Source organism: Epinephelus moara, chromosome 13, assembly GCF_006386435.1.
Source record: "Epinephelus moara isolate mb chromosome 13, YSFRI_EMoa_1.0, whole genome shotgun sequence".
NCBI lineage: Eukaryota > Metazoa > Chordata > Actinopteri > Perciformes > Serranidae > Epinephelus > Epinephelus moara.
In genome coordinates, this window is record NC_065518.1 from 28,180,021 (window position 1) to 28,197,223 (window position 17,203).

At 39.2% G+C, this 17,203-nt stretch overlaps 2 protein-coding genes across 4 annotated transcripts in view; both read left to right on the forward strand.

The window, feature by feature from the left end:
- Positions 1 to 9,373, forward strand: part of pkd1b (polycystic kidney disease 1b) — a 34,968-nt gene extending 25,595 nt beyond the window's left edge. For 2 of the 3 annotated variants that reach the window (XM_050059544.1, XM_050059545.1), the window contains exons 35-42: positions 1,553 to 1,753; positions 2,191 to 2,365; positions 2,823 to 3,005; positions 3,315 to 3,419; positions 3,521 to 3,655; positions 3,734 to 3,936; positions 6,420 to 6,531; positions 6,609 to 9,373. In XM_050059544.1, coding sequence (XP_049915501.1) covers positions 1,553 to 1,753; positions 2,191 to 2,365; positions 2,823 to 3,005; positions 3,315 to 3,419; positions 3,521 to 3,655; positions 3,734 to 3,936; positions 6,420 to 6,531; positions 6,609 to 7,499 — 2,005 coding nt within the window. In that variant the 3' untranslated portion in view covers positions 7,500 to 9,373. The remainder of the gene's footprint in view (positions 1 to 1,552; positions 1,754 to 2,190; positions 2,366 to 2,822; positions 3,006 to 3,314; positions 3,420 to 3,520; positions 3,656 to 3,733; positions 3,937 to 6,419; positions 6,532 to 6,608) is intronic. The other variant, XR_007570906.1, reaches the window with a different exon arrangement.
- A 2,368-nt stretch (positions 9,374 to 11,741) lies between these two features.
- On the forward strand, positions 11,742 to 15,593 carry LOC126399536 (pepsin A-like). The gene is made up of 9 exons (XM_050059564.1): positions 11,742 to 11,797; positions 12,043 to 12,193; positions 12,287 to 12,404; positions 13,817 to 13,935; positions 14,156 to 14,352; positions 14,455 to 14,571; positions 14,689 to 14,830; positions 15,193 to 15,291; positions 15,382 to 15,593. Exons 1-9 carry the CDS (start codon positions 11,742 to 11,744, stop codon positions 15,514 to 15,516), a joined length of 1,134 nt encoding a protein of 377 aa, XP_049915521.1. The 3' UTR covers positions 15,517 to 15,593.
- The last annotated feature ends 1,610 nt before the right edge of the window (positions 15,594 to 17,203 follow it).

A 17,203-nucleotide genomic window follows, 5' to 3' on the forward strand; every position in this document is an offset into this window, starting at 1 on the left:
TCCCATGACCCTCTACCACTGTGCCAAATTTCACATGGATTGACCAAGTCAGTGAGGAGAAAAACGTGGAACAAACACAAACAACTGTCACGTACGTAGATGATGATGCAAGTGTACACAGGTACAGAGCAACTTTACTGATGTGAATGCCATCGGTGACAGAGGTGGTTGTGAACAAAAAAATAAATGAAAAAAATCAAATGTTGTTACTCACTCAGTGTATCTTTTTGAAGTGCTAGCAGGGAGGAAGATGGGTGGAATGAACTACAGTAAACCACAGTGTCTTTGATATTACTATTAGGAGTTGTCAAAGTCAGAAATTCTAAATCTGTTGCAAGGTCTAAAATGACAAGGACCTAGTACATAAAGATAATGCACCATTAAAGCTCAAAAACTTTATAACTATTGATTAGGAGTGTCACAATATACCACTGTTGGCGATAACCTGGGTATTAAAAAATGAAATATATCATGTTTATAAGGCAAGGCAAGACAAGGCAGCTTTATTTGCATGGCACATTTTATACACCAGGGCAATTCAAAGTGCTTTACAGAGCAATGAAATATACAACATAATAAAGGATATAAATTTACAATAAAAGAGTTTGAAAAAATATATAAATGGTAAAATTAATCCCTTAATGATTTACAGTTTTAAAAAATGAATGTTTTTAGCTTTTACTTAAAAGTGTTCGGAGTCGGGGCTTGTCTAACATCATCTGGAAGGTTATTCCAGGTTTGTGCTGCATGATAACAAAACGCTGCTTCATCATGTTTTGTTTAATAACAATACACATATGATAATATAGTGTAAATTATTCAGTGTCTCTCTAATTATTTCTGTTCTCACTTTGCCTCCCTATGGCATCTGGTTTTCTTTTCATTATCCATTAGGTGTAATTAAGCTTTTTGTACATTTTTATACAGTTATAGTTACGGACCCTCTCTCCACCTCCCTATGCTTGTATTTTGAGTGGAATTCAATTGCTAAAAAAAGACAAAATGCATGAATTTGACTGATGGCATGATTCTATTTTTTTCAGTAGATATCGAGGTAATATCAATCTCTTTTTTCCATGATAATCATATAGTGAAAATCTGATATCGTGCCGGCCCTACGTCAGATATTAAACAAGCATGTGCTGCCTGATGGTTCAGATAATGGTAGATCAAGAAATATGTGGGATGGCAGAAACTATCATTTTAGCCTCTTTATGAACAAATACATCCCAAACAGAACTGCAATATGTGTATTGTAAATTATTTCATGTGCATCATGTATATCATTCAGTCAACTAGTGATGTCATTATAAAGTCTGTGCATATATTGGTGCAGCCTTAATTCTGCCATGGTGACACATTAGACTCATGACCTAAAGTCCATTACTTTTTAAAGTTTAATTTTCAAAAATTAAAAAATTTAAATTGAAAATGTGTTCTGATATTATGCATTACACATCTGTATATATATCTGCATGTTCTCTTGCACACACACACACACACAAACACACACGCACAGTCCCATGCTAATGTCCATTGTCTCTTCATCCAGCTGGTCAGATGCAGAGCAGTGGATCAACCACACCTTGGTGCCACACCTACACCAAAACCCAACACTGCGCCTTGTTGCATCCCCGCGGCTGCAGTACACACACACTCTCAGTCCTCCAACAAGTGTCTTGTTAGGAAACAGCAGCGTAACCACACACCAGCTCCTAGCTGACTTGCACATGGCAGACTGGAGCAAGAAACAGTAAGTGGATTAGTTACGGCGAGGTGACTGCATCTCCAAGACATGCTGAGTGCGTATTTATTAATACCTTCATTCTTCAGTTGTTCAATCCTCTGGGAGCGGGAAAAGATGAATTATTCTTTTGAAAATAATGAGGCGTGCCAGCCTATTAAAACTTGCCAACAAACAAAGCAATGCAACTTTTTTTTTTCTTTCAGGAACAAATGGAGCAATAAAATAATAATACATTATAATTTTCTCATTTAGATTACCAAACTGTTTTACATACTTTACATGGGATACTGAATCTTCTGATGGGATTTTTTGGTTCTCAGCCGTCACTTTAAGAGACATATACTTATGTGACAGTCATTAAGAAGCAAACATGTTAAAAATCTATTCAGCAAATCATGCTAGCTAATTGTGTTTTTTTCTTTTAAATCCCATTTCCATCCCAGGTGTCAGACCCTTTCTATAGACTTCACACACTACCACAGAGAGTCTGGTTTATTTGTGTGTGTGTCCATACAACTAGAGTGGGCTCAGGCACAGAGAGTCACCCCCTTTCTCTCTATCCATCCGCTCCTCATCCCTTCATCCTTCTCTGGACTGGACCTGCAGGTGGCACTCACGGTAACTAGTAACTCGAGTGACAGTAATTTTACAGGACCACAGTTTAACTGTGAGATTACATTGATATACAGTATTTCTACAGGACTATACAGTTAAATCACAGTAATAAATGCACATTTACTGTAAATTTACCGTTATATACAATCATTTTTAAACATAATGTTATATCACAGTAATGTATTGGGCTTTAAATGTGAGGTTACATTTAAATGTAGCCATTCTACAGGAGTGTACTGCATGTAGGCATAACTACTGTTAGATCACAGTACTCAGCTGTCATTTCACAATGATTTACTGTAAAAATGATACAGTAACTTACTGTGAAAGTAATATAACTAGTAGCCACACTGTGAACTATTAATATAGGCCTACATAAAGAAAAGAAGTTGTTCTTGATACATATTTTAAGGGATTCAAAATTCATTTTGTAATAAAATCCACATGCTTTATACTGCAGGTTGTCCTTCTCATCTCTGCTCTCCTCATACTGTTCGGAGAGCTGTGGTCTATGGCTACTGAGTGTGCCCAGTATTTGCGTCAATGCAGGCACTGGGTCCAGATTCTGCTGGCGATGTTGTCCCTGGCAACGGCTATCCTGCAATTCTGCTTCCTGTCTGAGGCCACTCTCTGTGTTTCCAAGGTAGGAAATGAAAACTGAAAACTTTTAAGATCCTTTGAGATTACCTCCGATGTGAGTGCCAATTGAACAGGCCCTTGATATATGTTAACATAAGGAGTCCATATTTGACCAATTAGTGGAAGTCTGATAGCCTGCTTTGAAAAAGTCAGTGTAAGTGCTTCACTTAATGCCTTATCCTTATATGTAAGATTAGCATATCTTGAGGGACATGCTTATAATTAAATAGAAAATGATAGCAAAAGTAAAAAAAAAAAAAAAACCCGGCTACTCTATGTGTTCCTTTTACAATAACCTGTATGTGTCATTCAGCTTCGATCCCAACTAGACAGCTTCATCAACTTCCACAGTGCTGCTGTTCTGGCACAGAGGTGTTCTCAGTGTGCGGCTGTCCTGCTCACTCTACTTGTTCTAAAGGTAAATGAGAGCTCTGGTTCATCATTATACAACTCTTTACTGGTCCACAGCTTTCCCCACTCTACTAAATGTCTACTCATTTCCATTTCTGTGTGTCCCAGCTGCTGGGAACCTTGAGGTTTGTGCGGAGGTGGGTGGTGTTAGGCAGAGTGCTGCAGAGAGCCTGGAGGGAGCTGTGGGCTCTGACTGTCCTGCTGCTGTTGCTGCTGCTGCTCTGCACTCACCTCGGAAACACGGTACAAAAAGAAGAGTTCAGCAGAATCAAATATTGATAAAGAAGAAGTGTATTTGATATGCCTCTGTCTTTCTTTCAGCTCTTCTCCCATTCGGTGGAAGGTTTCTTGTCAGTACATCAGACAGGTGTCTCTGTGCTGTCCATCCTGCGTGGCCGGATGGCTCTTCAAAGACTATGCAGGGTCCACCCAGTCCTGGGCCCTCTATATGGGCTTCTACTGATGGGGGGAGGTGTTTGGCTCTTGGCCAGACTCTGTGGAGCTGTTCTCATCCATACATACAGGTACACAATATATATACACGATAATACCAGTAGCATGGCTGGACGGAAATGTGGGTAAAAATCCCAGCACTGCAATGTCAAAAGTTATACGTTATTAGGTGCAACCCAAACTTCCAGTGTCCATCCTTATCTAACATGACAAGTTCCTCATTTTACCAAAATCTTGGGGAGGACTTTATAGTGCAGCTCAGTAATAACATGGTAATAGTGGGGTAATAGTTCAATAATGAAGAGGTAATACCAAAGTAATATGAAGTAATTTACAGAATTAACCGGCGTTCTAATTTAATATTACCATGAAATTAAATAGAAGCAGGTAGTTAAATGTTTTGCAGCCCTGATTCATGGTAATTACACAGAAACGGACACAAGTGTTTCCAGGTAGTAAGCCACAGGATTAGACATAACTTGTGTAGTGCCTAGAAACAAAAAGGAATGTTTGGAACATGAGGGATGATGAATTTCAGCACTGTAATATGGTAATGACAAATTCTGACATTTAATAATTTTCATGTCATTTTGAAGGTATTACAATGATAGTAGCCTATAATATTATGAAAACATCAACCCAAATAACCCTGTTGTAAAAAAAATTAATAATAATAAAAAAAAAATCAATACAAAAATATTAATATACTGTTACTAAATCGTTTGGCCTTGTTGCTGTCTTTAAATGTGTTAATACACAGTGTTAATACAAAGCTACTACATGGTTATTACTTTGACAATTACATGGTATTACTTATTATTACTTCTTTATTATCAAGCAATTACCCCACTATTACCATTTTATTATCAAGATGTAAAGTTTATCTTGTAAATTTTACAACACTGACACATTTACAGTCTTTCCAAGCTTGACACAAAGTGTCCCTGAGCTCACACCCCCAGACAGAACCTGAGTTACACAACACTTGATCAACATGAAGACATATTAAAAACATTAAAAATTCATGTACAAATAGATGTTTATACAGACTCTGTGAGGTATGCTAATATGCTGACAATGACATTGTGAATCTGCTGATGTTTACTCTCAGTCAAGCATGTAAGTATACTAACGTTTGCTAATTAGCACTGAGCGCAAAGTGCAGCTGAGGCTAACAGGTATGTCATTAGTTTTGCAGAGATTTGGTCATAAACCAATTGGACAACTTAAAATATGACATGATAATGGCGCTATGTGAAATGTTAAGAGATCACCAAAGTGACTGCAGTTCATCCTGTGGGTGAGATGAATGCCAAACCAAATTTCATGGCAATCCATTCAATAGGTGTTCAGATATATCAATCACAACTACAAAGGTCTACCTCATGGTGGAGGTCAAGAAAATGTCAGGGGATTATCAAAAGGTCTAAGGATTAAAATCAGATGATCATAATTTTACCAATGAATATCCATCCAGTTATTATTTGTAAACCCCTTATCCTATTTAAAGTAGCGGTGGGCTGGTTGCCAGTCAGTTATAGGGCTGACACATGGAGACAGACAACACTCACGTTCACACCTACAGGCAATTTAAAGTCAACCTGCATGTCTATGGACTGGGAGGAAGCCGTAGACCCTGGAGAAAACCCACGCTAACATGGGCAGAACATGCAACTCCACACAGAAGGGCCCAAGCTGGCCAGCAGGTTCGAACCTGGAAACACCATGCCACCCACCAATGAACATTCTGAATTGAGAGGGTGATTGCTTCTAACACCTCAAATGTTCCTTTTGCAGAGTGCTAACGAGAGGATAATACTGGGTAGGGTACAAAATGCATCAAGTAGAGCTGCATTCACACTAATATGTTTTCATTTTTACACAGCATTTTGAAATGAAAATTATCTCTGTATACACAAGCATTTTAGCACCATTTCAGAATTAATCTCCGCCCATACTTATAAACCTGGAAACACACATCACATAACCATTCACGTACACTGGGCATGCACATGCAATCGTAAACAGGAAGCAGATTCTCTACCAGAAAATATTGTGGGGGAAAAATGCGGAGGAAGAACAGCAATTGCAAAGAGTAAGTCTTTGCTTGGACCAACGACAAGTGGAACTGTTACTGAAAGTAACACGAGTATAAGGTGGTCAAGGCGGAAGAAGCCGTAGATTGGGAGTGGCTGGAAATCTTAAAGCAAATATGGCACATATTAGAGCGGTACTGGGAATGATATCTATTGCTGAAAAAAGCTGTGACAATAGGAAAGGAATACTCATACAAGGAGGATGAAATTACAAAAGGTATGTCGACCTAGCTATAATGTTTTGGCTTGATATGTAGTGACTGATAAGACCCAAGTTGGAAGTGAACGTGGGTGTCTGCAGTCTCTGTTTCCATCTGTTCAGACTAAAACACAGTTTTCCAACTAAAGGGGGATTCCAAAACACCAGAATAATGTGGACACTACATGCAAATGCATCATTAATGTATTCATGTGGATTTAGCCTAAATTTCATTGCTTTCTGTTGCTGTGTCCTTAAGGACAGAGCAGGCTGAGCTGTACCGTCCAACCATTGAACCTCAGGACTATGAGATGGTTGAGTTCTTCGTCAAGAGACTTAAGCTGTGGATGGGACTCACCAAAGCTAAAGAGGTAGGTAAGGCATTAGTTGTCCTGTAAAACTTTCAAAGTCTGTACATGTTGCTGATTCCACACATTTTCCTCTCTAGTTCAGGCACAGGGTGAAGTTTGAAGGTATGGACATCCCTCCTTCCAGGTCCTCACAGGAATCCCGTCTCTCCACCCGATCTTCCACCCTCCCCTCTTCACGCTCTCCTTCCCTGTCTTCTTCATTTTCATCCCCCTGTCCCCTGTCCTCGGCTCTCTCAATGAGGTCTGAGGACTCATCAATGTCTGAGCCAGGGTTCGATGTCCAGCCTTACCTGGACCGCCTGCTGCCCTGCGTCAGTGCGCTGCTATCTCGTTTTGATCAGGTCAATCAGATAACTGAGGATGTTCACAACCTGGAAATGAAACTAGAAGAGGCTCAGACAAGAAGGAGAAAGAGGTGGATCAGTAATGAGGACAAAGGTGTAGAAAGATTCGGAGAGTCAGCAAAGCCAAATGAACTGGAAGGAGAAGGAAGGGAAACAGGAGAAGTAAGACTCAGGAGGACAGGTCTTATTCACCCCAAGCCACGAGTCTCCATTCCATCCTCATTCTCTTTCACTCCTGCCACACTTCACTCCCCTGCTGCATCAGTCTGCATCTTTCCCCGTACACGTAGCACCAACTCTGAGTCTGACTCAGCATCATTCCAGCCTCAGGCATCTAGTGAAAACCATACTTCTGAAACCGCCAAGTTTGCATCTGGAATTGGTGGTTTGTATCCTCCTGGATATGACGGGTTTCCCAGGAGAAGAGCTTGGCATTCTGGGAGCTCACATTCAGCTGATGCAGCTCAGAGGATCTTCCAGGCCCAAGGTGGAGATGCTCCATGTGGCAAAGGAGTAGAATATCTAGCATTCACTAACACCAGACCCAGAAGTGAAGAAGGGGTAAGGTGGCAAATCAGTGACGGGGTCCCTGTGAAGAGGAAGGCTTGGACTGAGCAAGATTGACCATGTGCTGACACTGAGAGTGAACCTAGTTGACAGATCTGTATCTGATCGGATCTCTCTAGTGATTTGCATCTACAAATTCTTGGACTGTATTTGTTGCTGCTTTGGAGCTACATAATGAAACACTGGTTTGAGGATTTCATTGTTTGCGAGCAGGTGCTATTTAGGTAGTAATAAAAGCCCTCTGATTTTGCACATGAAGATCAATTTACTTGTCTTGGTAGTCAGAGGGGAGGACTTGAGTCACATGACTTGTCAAAAATTGGATATCTTCAGACTTGACAAAGTCAAAAAAGACTTGCAACTTGCCTTGGACTTTAACACCAGCGACCTGTGACTTCACCTGGACATGAGCTCTTTGACTAGGAAATACTTGATTTCTTCCTCCAACCCCAAAGATTAAAAAGTTTGTTATTTACAAAGAGAGACACAAATCAATTAATTTCAATTCATTTCCTGCAGGAGAGAACCTTGAAGGACTAATGTTACATGACAGAGCGCCAGTTGGAAAAAATTATACCAAAGATAATTTTGTTTGGATATGAAAACTATGTGGTGGTCCAAAAAAACAAAAACAAACTGCAATATGCAAAACATGCAAATTACAGATGTAGACACAACAACTTGTTTTAACAAATAAATACAAATTTTAAAAAGCATACATGATTTCTGTGAATTAACATATGATTACGCTGTTGTTCAATTAGCATTACATTTGGTGAAGAGTGCATTACAGTATAACTAGTTTAGGACTCGAAAGTCAAAGTTTAGGACTTGGGACTTGACTTGGGACTTGTCAGTCTTGACTTGGGACTTGTCAGTCTTGACTTGGGACTTGACTTTGGATTTGAGTGCCAAGACTTGAGACTTACTTTTGACTTGCAAAACACTGACTTGGTCCCATCTCTGTAAGGAGTAAAACTCAGCCTCAAATAGTTGCATATTGTCATCAGTGGTTCTGATAACCCCAGACCCCAGAGTATGTCATCGGGGGTATCTCTGCTTGGGTTTAAGACCACTAATTTTTTTCTGTTTAGTTGGCATCTAGGGGTGAGGAAGTGTAAAAGACGTGGGCATTTACCAATCAGAGTGAGTCAACTAAAAAAAAAATAAAAAAAAAATGCAATTGCTGCTTGACCTATATGAGGACTTCAGATCAGGATATCTTGGACTCTGCTGCAGTGATTGTGACCATTTTGGCAGGTCCAAAAACTTTATGAGAGTACAATACTAAAATGCTGGAGTACCATGAAAGATATTCCTCCATACACTGCAACCAATTCTGGGCTTACCATTGTCACCAGCTATGGACTGAAACTGTTCCTCCAGTGCTATTTCTGAGACAGCTATAAAATCTTCCAGTCTTCTGAAGAAAAACAACCTGGAAGCTTTTAGTTGGAGTGATAAAATTTTCAAATTTGAATTAGTCTCTATTTCATATAAAAAAGAGATTTTAGCACCCTACACTTGCACATACTGTAAGACATTTATTGAATGAATTCATCAAACTCACGTTCCCTTCTGGCCTTCATTAGAGTTTTTATAAATGTTCTATGTGCAGGACTTTCATTTGCTACAAAATAATTGATTCCTATCCAGTGCGCACACCTAGAAATAATGGATGTGTAAGTCATTTTTCAAAACCCAGTAATTATTTAAGCCTGTTGACCATTCACGCTGTAAGTGAAGAAGGAGAGAACGGGGAGTAATGAATGTAATATTTGGAAAAAATTGAACTTTCACTGCTTCTTTGTACATAGTATTGTTCCTCACAATGTTGCATACCTGTAAATGCAGTTATATGCTGATATACTTTTAAAAGAGACTCTGGATATTTTAATCCACAGGCGAATAAAGACAAGTGACCTTATGGTCTGAAACTGGGTGTGTTTCATTTCCTCAAACATTTTATTTATACCAGGAAAACGGTATTCTACTATAACAGTACTGTGAACCCTTGTGTTTCATTAATGTGTTTAGTTTAAATAGTAACACCGCTCAATGAATGGTTTATCAGCAGTAATTTATATGATTACTTATCTAAAGGAAAAGACCTTGATATTGGAGTAAACAGTGATAACATAGCAGCAAACACTGTTACTACTGGGAACATCTTGCTAAGGTGACTGATTGTGCTGTTCAAAGTCTAAGATTTTGAGGAGGATGCAGGGAACATGTCTCCCTCAATATTAAGAACATGCACATATGCCACCATCCCCTGATAATAACATTAAAGTAGTGGAGGACATTTACTTTAACAAAATTAAAGACATTGCCACCTTAAATGGATGCAGAGAAGGCACAAGTTGATGCATGAAAATTCCCCAAAATGCAGGAAGTTAAGTTTAAAATTTCCCGGGGGAGGACCTCAAACCCCCTGTTTTATAGTTGTCCTACCACCCAATGTTGAAACAAAACCTACACCTTTGTAGGTCTTTGCCATTTTAAAATGAAATGACATTAAATGTGTGAGATGTTTGACATGAATGTACACGGACAATGCAATCAAATTTAGATGATATGCAGTTTTTGTTTTTTCCTCTGTCATAATAATAATAATAATAATAAACTTTATTTATAAAGCACCTTTCATACAGGGAGGTGTAGCTCAAAGTGCTTTACAACAAAATAAAAACAGACAAGTACAATTTAAAAAAAAAAAGACAAGTGCAAATCCTGCACAATGAAACCAAGAACAATATCATATGTAAAAGATAAAAGTAAAACAGCAGAATGCATGGAAGCAGATAAAAAATGTGAAGGATAGGGATAAAAACCAGGGAATAGTGACAGTTAGTTGAAAGCAATATTGAATAAATAAGTTTTCAATTGTCGTTTGAAAATGTTCACAGAACTTGTATCTCTTATATCCTTGGGTAGTGAGTTCCATAATTTTGGTGCATAGTTAAAAAAAAGGCTGAGCTGCCAATTTTCTTATTAGAGTAGTTTGTATTTAAAAAGCCAGCAGCAGACAATCTAAGAGGCCGACAAGGATTATAAAACAACAAAGAATTAGTAATGTAGGCTGGTCCCAACCCATTAAGAGCCTTAAAAACAAGTAAAAGCACTTTAAAATCAATCCTAAAAGATACTGGAAGCCAGTGAAGGTTAGCTAAAACTGGGGTGATATGCTCTCTCTTTCTTGTAGAATTATCTCCCGTTTTGCTTGGGGACCAACTAATAAGATTTCGGTTTTGTCACCATTTAATTTAAGAAAATTGGTTTGCATCCACATGTCTACTGCAGCCAATCCAGATGTTAGATGACAGATGGATTGGTCATCACTTGGGTCTAGTGAAATATAAAGTTGGGTGTCACTGAGGTTATGTTCTTTGATGATGTCACCTAATGGAAGCATGTACAATGAAAAAAGCAGAGGACCAAGGCAGCTACCCTGAGCAACACCAAACGGTAATTCATATATCCCTGATACATGATCTCCCATAGTAACAAAAAACTTTCTTCCCGTTATATAATAACATATATAACATTATATATGTAACGTTATATTGTCATAACACAATATATACACATAACATACTTACAAAAATATGGCAAATACCCCAAAGAAAAGAACTGATATTTAAAACAAAGCATACTGATTTATTAGTAGCGTAATAGCATTTGGGGTACATAAATGCTAAGGAAAAAGTTTTTTTAAAAAATGAACGTATAGAAAGTATACAAGAAAAACTAAATATGCACAAAATGTAAGTATTATACACAATAAAATATTTAAATTTAAGTTGTTATGTTTAAGAGTCGTATCAGGAACATCATTCCATCATCATCATATCACCTTTTGACTTTGCTAAGAGAACCTTGCTGTTTCTTTCAGTGGTTAGCACCTTCAATATGAACACAAATATTATACTGCACTAAAGTTATCCAAAAAGCTTTATCCAAAAGTTTGTGTTCCTTCCTTAATCATATAATTGACATTGTGTTAAGGTCAACGATTACTTTGTGCATTACTTATCTTTACTTATCACCTGTTCGCGTGTTTTGCCTTATCATTGTGTAATTATAAAATGTAAGTCCACCTGTATAAAAGAGGATGCATGTCTGTCTGTCAGCATCCAGGTTTTGGAGTCCACAGGTGAGTATACTCACAGTAGACCTACTATATTACTATTGGAGTATTTCAGTTCGAATGGTTCTGTGAGGTGATCGACCTCAGTGACATGAGCTAAATACGACTGAAATTCCTTCTCTTACACAGTTGACAGCAGAGCCGAGACAATGAAGTGGGCCATTGTTGTGTGTGCCATGGTGGCACTGTCAGAGTGCCTCGTCCAGTAAGTCAGCCTGACCAGTGCTGTTTTTTATTTTTCCTACTATGTAAACTGTATGTACTGTGCTCAAGAGTAAATCAGAGTTTCAGTAAAGGCAGCTAGGTCAGGAGAATTTCTCTGTAATGTCCTAATATATGAGTACTGAGAGGATTACAAGGACGAATACATCAGCAAAAAACTTTAACAGATCAAGAAAAGGCTTACAAATGTAGCTACAGAATTAAGTTGTTCCCTTTGGTAACACCTAGGGTCCCTCTGGAGAAGGGCAAGACAGCCAGGGAGATCCTGGAGGAGCAGGGTCTATGGGAGGAGTACAGGCTCAAGTACCCATACAACCCCATGGTCAAGTTCGATAATAGCTTTGCCGTGGGCACTCAGTCCATGACTAACGATGCTGATGTGAGTAACAGCTGCTAAAGCTTGAACAGACAAACTTTAATGAATGGCTGATTTTGATCATGAATAATGCTGGTATCTCCTCTTCATCTCCAGCTGGCTTACTTTGGAATCATCTCCATTGGAACTCCTCCTCAGTCCTTCAAGGTCGTCTTTGACACCGGCTCATCTAACCTGTGGGTGCCCTCCACCTACTGCAGCAGCCCAGCCTGCAGTATGTAAAACTGCACATGCACATACATGAAACATTTAGACACATGTTAGATTCTGATAATGTTTTGCCATCTTACTTCCCTCATTGAAGGTATTTTCAACATTAACAGTTTGCACTGGTTATCTAAAATGACTGCAAGACTTTCCTGTCAGTGTTAGGGTTAGGGATTTCTTGAAGTCTTGCCAGTCTTGACTGGCATTTAAAGTTGATACAAGATCACACAGAAGGCTGGCACATTTCAGCTGACCACCAAGGTCCCTGAGGGAACCAGGTGCTTATTCAAACTAAACAACATTGAATATAGGAAAAACCAGATGACACCGAAATCCCATGGGTAGGGAGAGAGTGGTCTGATATTCCTAAGATAGGATTTAGAAGCATTCAAGAGTGAGTATGGTTAGTATCAGGGCTGTTGTAAAGACCAGCTTAATCAAGCCCAAGTCAACTCCAAGACCAGGTCCAGTGCTTAATCAAGCCCAAGTCAACTCCAAGACCAGGTCCAGTCGAGTCTGAGTCAAGCCCAAATTTAAGTTTAAGGACTACTACAGGTCTCTGCAGGTATGTTAACTGATATGATATCCCGTTCTTTGTGGTTGGTAAAATAAATTCTATTATGGTGGAATTTGTGGAAATTTTGCCATCCAATGTTAGCTGGTGTAGCTAGCTAGTGACTTGCTGTGAGTGATGTTACGGTTAGCAGACTGTGGCAGCAAGTGCTGGGCTCAGAGTCAGTGTTGCTTCCAAAACTGGGCCAGTGCCAAAGAGAAAGAAGCAGTGGGAGGGGTACTTTTTCCTGCATCATGTTGGTAGAACCAGCCAATGCTCTGTACAACCTAACCTGAATCAGCAGCCAGCAACAACTGGATAAGTTCTCAATAGCCAAGACCGAGACCAAGAGAATACAGAGTCCAACAAGGCCTGAGACCAAGACAAGTGCAAGACTTCAAAAAAGTGGTCTCAAGCTGGACTTGAGACCAAGACCAGACTCAAGTTCTACAGCCCTGGTTAGTATTTCGGCTGAATTTTGGGTGAGGGGATAAGAACCTGAGATAGCTATACGTGGATGAGAGGTCAAGATCTTCCAGAGGACACACAGTCCCTGGGAGCTTTTCTGTGTCACTTTTATAAATTTGCTTTGTATCTGACATTGTACATTTTCGAATAGCAATTGCATAGGTCTGTTGCTTCTTTGCTGCTTAACTGTTTAAATATCTTACTGTAGTTTCATTGTTTTGACTGTCAGTTGCATCATTTTCTTTTGACTCCTGCTAAAGTGCACATCAAAAAAAAAAAAAAAAAAAGTGAATTCACGCTGTAACAGCAAATTTAAATTAGATGTTTTTTTTTCAAATTCACGCTGTAACAGCAAATTTAAATTAGATGTTTTTTTTTCACAATCTCTACCTTCCTAGACAACCATGACAAGTTTAACCCCGGCCTAAGCAGTACCTACAGGCAAAACGGCGCTTCTCTCAGGATCCAATACGGCACCGGCAGCATGATTGGTTTCCTTGGATACGACACTGTGACGGTGAGAGACAGAAGCATAACGGGTCACTCTTAATCAGAAAATGATTTTTATTCACAGTTCTAACAGAATGGTTATCACTGTGTCTAACCACTTTTAAGACATTGAGGTACCCAGATTCATTTACAATTGAATATCTTTAAAAAAGAAAAAGCAATAGAAGATACCATTGTAATTTAAGACGGTCTTACACTCCTGTGCTCTCTTTATGTTTGTCCGTCAGGTGGGTGGGTTCGCTGTGCAGAATCAGATCTTCGGTTTGAGCACAAGTGAGGCTCCCTTCATGCAGTACATGCGTGCTGATGGTATCCTGGGCTTGGCATACCCACGCCTGTCTGCTTCCGGTGCTACACCTGTCTTCGACAACATGATGAAGCAGGGCCTGGTCAGCCAGGACCTGTTCTCTGTGTACCTGAGCTCGTAAGGACAGTCATAGCTTTGCAGTATCCTACTACTTACTTATACTAAGATAGCAACTAATTTCTAGTACATTTTTCAATAACTTCACACATTTCTCCGTAGTAACGGTAACAGCGGCAGTGTGGTGACCTTTGGAGGAATTGACCCCAACCACTACTCTGGCTCCATCTCCTGGATCCCCCTCTCTAGTGAGCTGTACTGGCAGATCACAGTGGACAGGTAAAGCCACAGATACAGCATCCCGCGTCCCCCGCAATTTAGCCAAACCAAATTGATATCGTCTGCAAAAGTGTTTGATATCTGCTTGATGCACGCATTACTGTGTATCCCTTTCAGTGTTACCGTCAATGGCCAGGTTGTTGCTTGCAATGGCGGTTGCCAGGCTATCGTGGACACTGGCACTTCTCTGATTGTTGGACCTCAGAGCAGCATCAGCAACATCAACCAAGTGGTGGGAGCTTACAGCCAGAACGGAAACGTAAGTGCCAATAAAAGACAGCAGCCAGAACGGAAACGTAAGTGCCAATAAAAGACAGGGTGACTGACTGAAAAAGATTTCTTTAGCCTTACATTAAATACAGCTNGATTGTTGGACCTCAGAGCAGCATCAGCAACATCAACCAAGTGGTGGGAGCTTACAGCCAGAACGGAAACGTAAGTGCCAATAAAAGACAGGATGATTGACTGAAAAAGATTTCTTTAGCCTTACATTAAATACAGCTCAACCAAGTTAAAAATGGAAGAGTGAGCCTTACATTAAATACAGCTCAACCAAGTTAAAAATGGAAGAGTGAATCAAATTCTGATATAATGTCATCCCTTTTACTTTCTCTCCCTCAGGATATGGTCAGCTGTAACAACATTGGCCAAATGCCTGATGTGACCTTCCACATCCAGGGACAGGAATTCACCCTTCCAAGCTCTGCCTACGTTCGTCAGGTAACTGTTTATCTCCCAGTGGGACTAATATTTTCTCATTTTACTATGCCTACTGTCTGGCTGAAATTCTTCTTTGAAAACCCCCCATAGTCTTACTATGGCTGCCATAGTGGCTTTGGCAATGGAGGAAGCAGCCTGTGGATCCTGGGTGATGTCTTCATCAGACAGTACTTCTCCATCTTCGACAGAGGCCAGAATAGGGTGGGTCTGGCCAGGGCTGCATAAGCTGCCTGAACTCACCATGCTGAAGAGCCGTGAACAATCATGTGTACCCTGTGATTTCCAACATGCCTAGACTTAAATCTTTTCCTTGCCCAATAACTAATCACATATCCTTAAATCCAATAAAAAGAGTTGAATCAATATGACTGGTGTTTTATTTAATTGAATAGACATGGCTCTAATTCTGTGTCTATGATAAGCTACTGTAACATATAATTTAACTAATGTCACCAGCTATGGACTGAAACTGTTCCTCCAGTGCTATTTCTGAGACAGCTATAAAATCTTCCAGTCTTCTGAAGAAAAACAACATGGAAGCTTTTAGTTGGAGTGATAACATTTTCAATTTTGAATTAGTCTCTAACTATTTCATATAAAAAAGAGATTTTAGCACCCTACACTTGCACATAAGACATTTATTGAATGAATTCATCAAACTCACATTCCCTTCTGGCCTTCATTAGAGTTTTTATAAATGTCTTCTGTGCAGGACTTTCCTTTGCTACAAAATTATTGATTCCTATCCAGTGTGCACATCTAAAAATAATGGATGTGTAAGTCATTTTTCAAAACTCAGTAATTATTTAAGCCTGTAGTAATGAATGTCATATTTGGAAAAAAATGAACTTTCACTGTTGTCCACTTCTTTGTACATAGTATCGTTCCTCACAATGTTGCATACCTGTAAATGCAGTTATGTGTTGATATACTTTTAAAAGAGACTCTGGATATTTTAATCCACAGGCGAATAAAGACAAGTGACCTTATGGTCTGAAACTGGGTGTGTTTCATTTCCTCAAATATTTTATTTATACCTGGAAAACGGTATTCTATATCAGTACTGTGAACCCTTGTGTTTTCATTAATGTGTTTAGTTTAAATAATAACACCACTCAATGAATGGTTTATCAGCAGTAATTTATATGATTACTTATCTAAAGGAAAAGACCTTGATATTGGAGTAAACATGTGATAACATAGCAGCAAACATTGTTACTGCTGGGAACCTCTTGCTAAGGTGACTGATTGTGCTGTTCAGAGTCTAAGATTTTGAGGAGGATGCAGGGAACATGTCTCCCTCAATATTAAGAACATGCACATATGCCACCATCCCCTGATAATAACATTAAAGTAGCGGAGGACATTTACTTTAACAAAATTAAAGACATTGCCACCTTAAATGGATGCAGAGAAGGCACAAGTTGATGCATGAAAATTCCCCAAAATGCAGGAAGTTAAGTTTAAAATTTCCCGGAGGAGGACCTCAAACCCCCTGTTTTATAGGTGTCCCACCACCCAATGTTGAAACAAAACCTACACCTTTGTAGGTCTCTGCCATTTTAAAATGACATGACATTAAATGTGTGAGATGTTTAACTTGAATGTACATGGACAACAATGCAATGAAATTTAGATGATATGCAGTTTTTGTTTTTCCTCTGTCATAACACAATATATACACATACACATAACATACTTGCAAAAATATAGCCAATACCCCAAAGAAAAGAACTGATATTTAAAGAGGCAACAGATAGGATTCGTTTTTTTTTTTAAGTTTGACGCCACCTAGCATCAGCGGTGTTGCTCGCACTGTCGCAACGACCAAATTGACCGTGGGGATCAGAGATAATCAATAAAATGTAGGCTGTAAAGCCACCAGTATACCTCTATGTATATGTAGAATGAG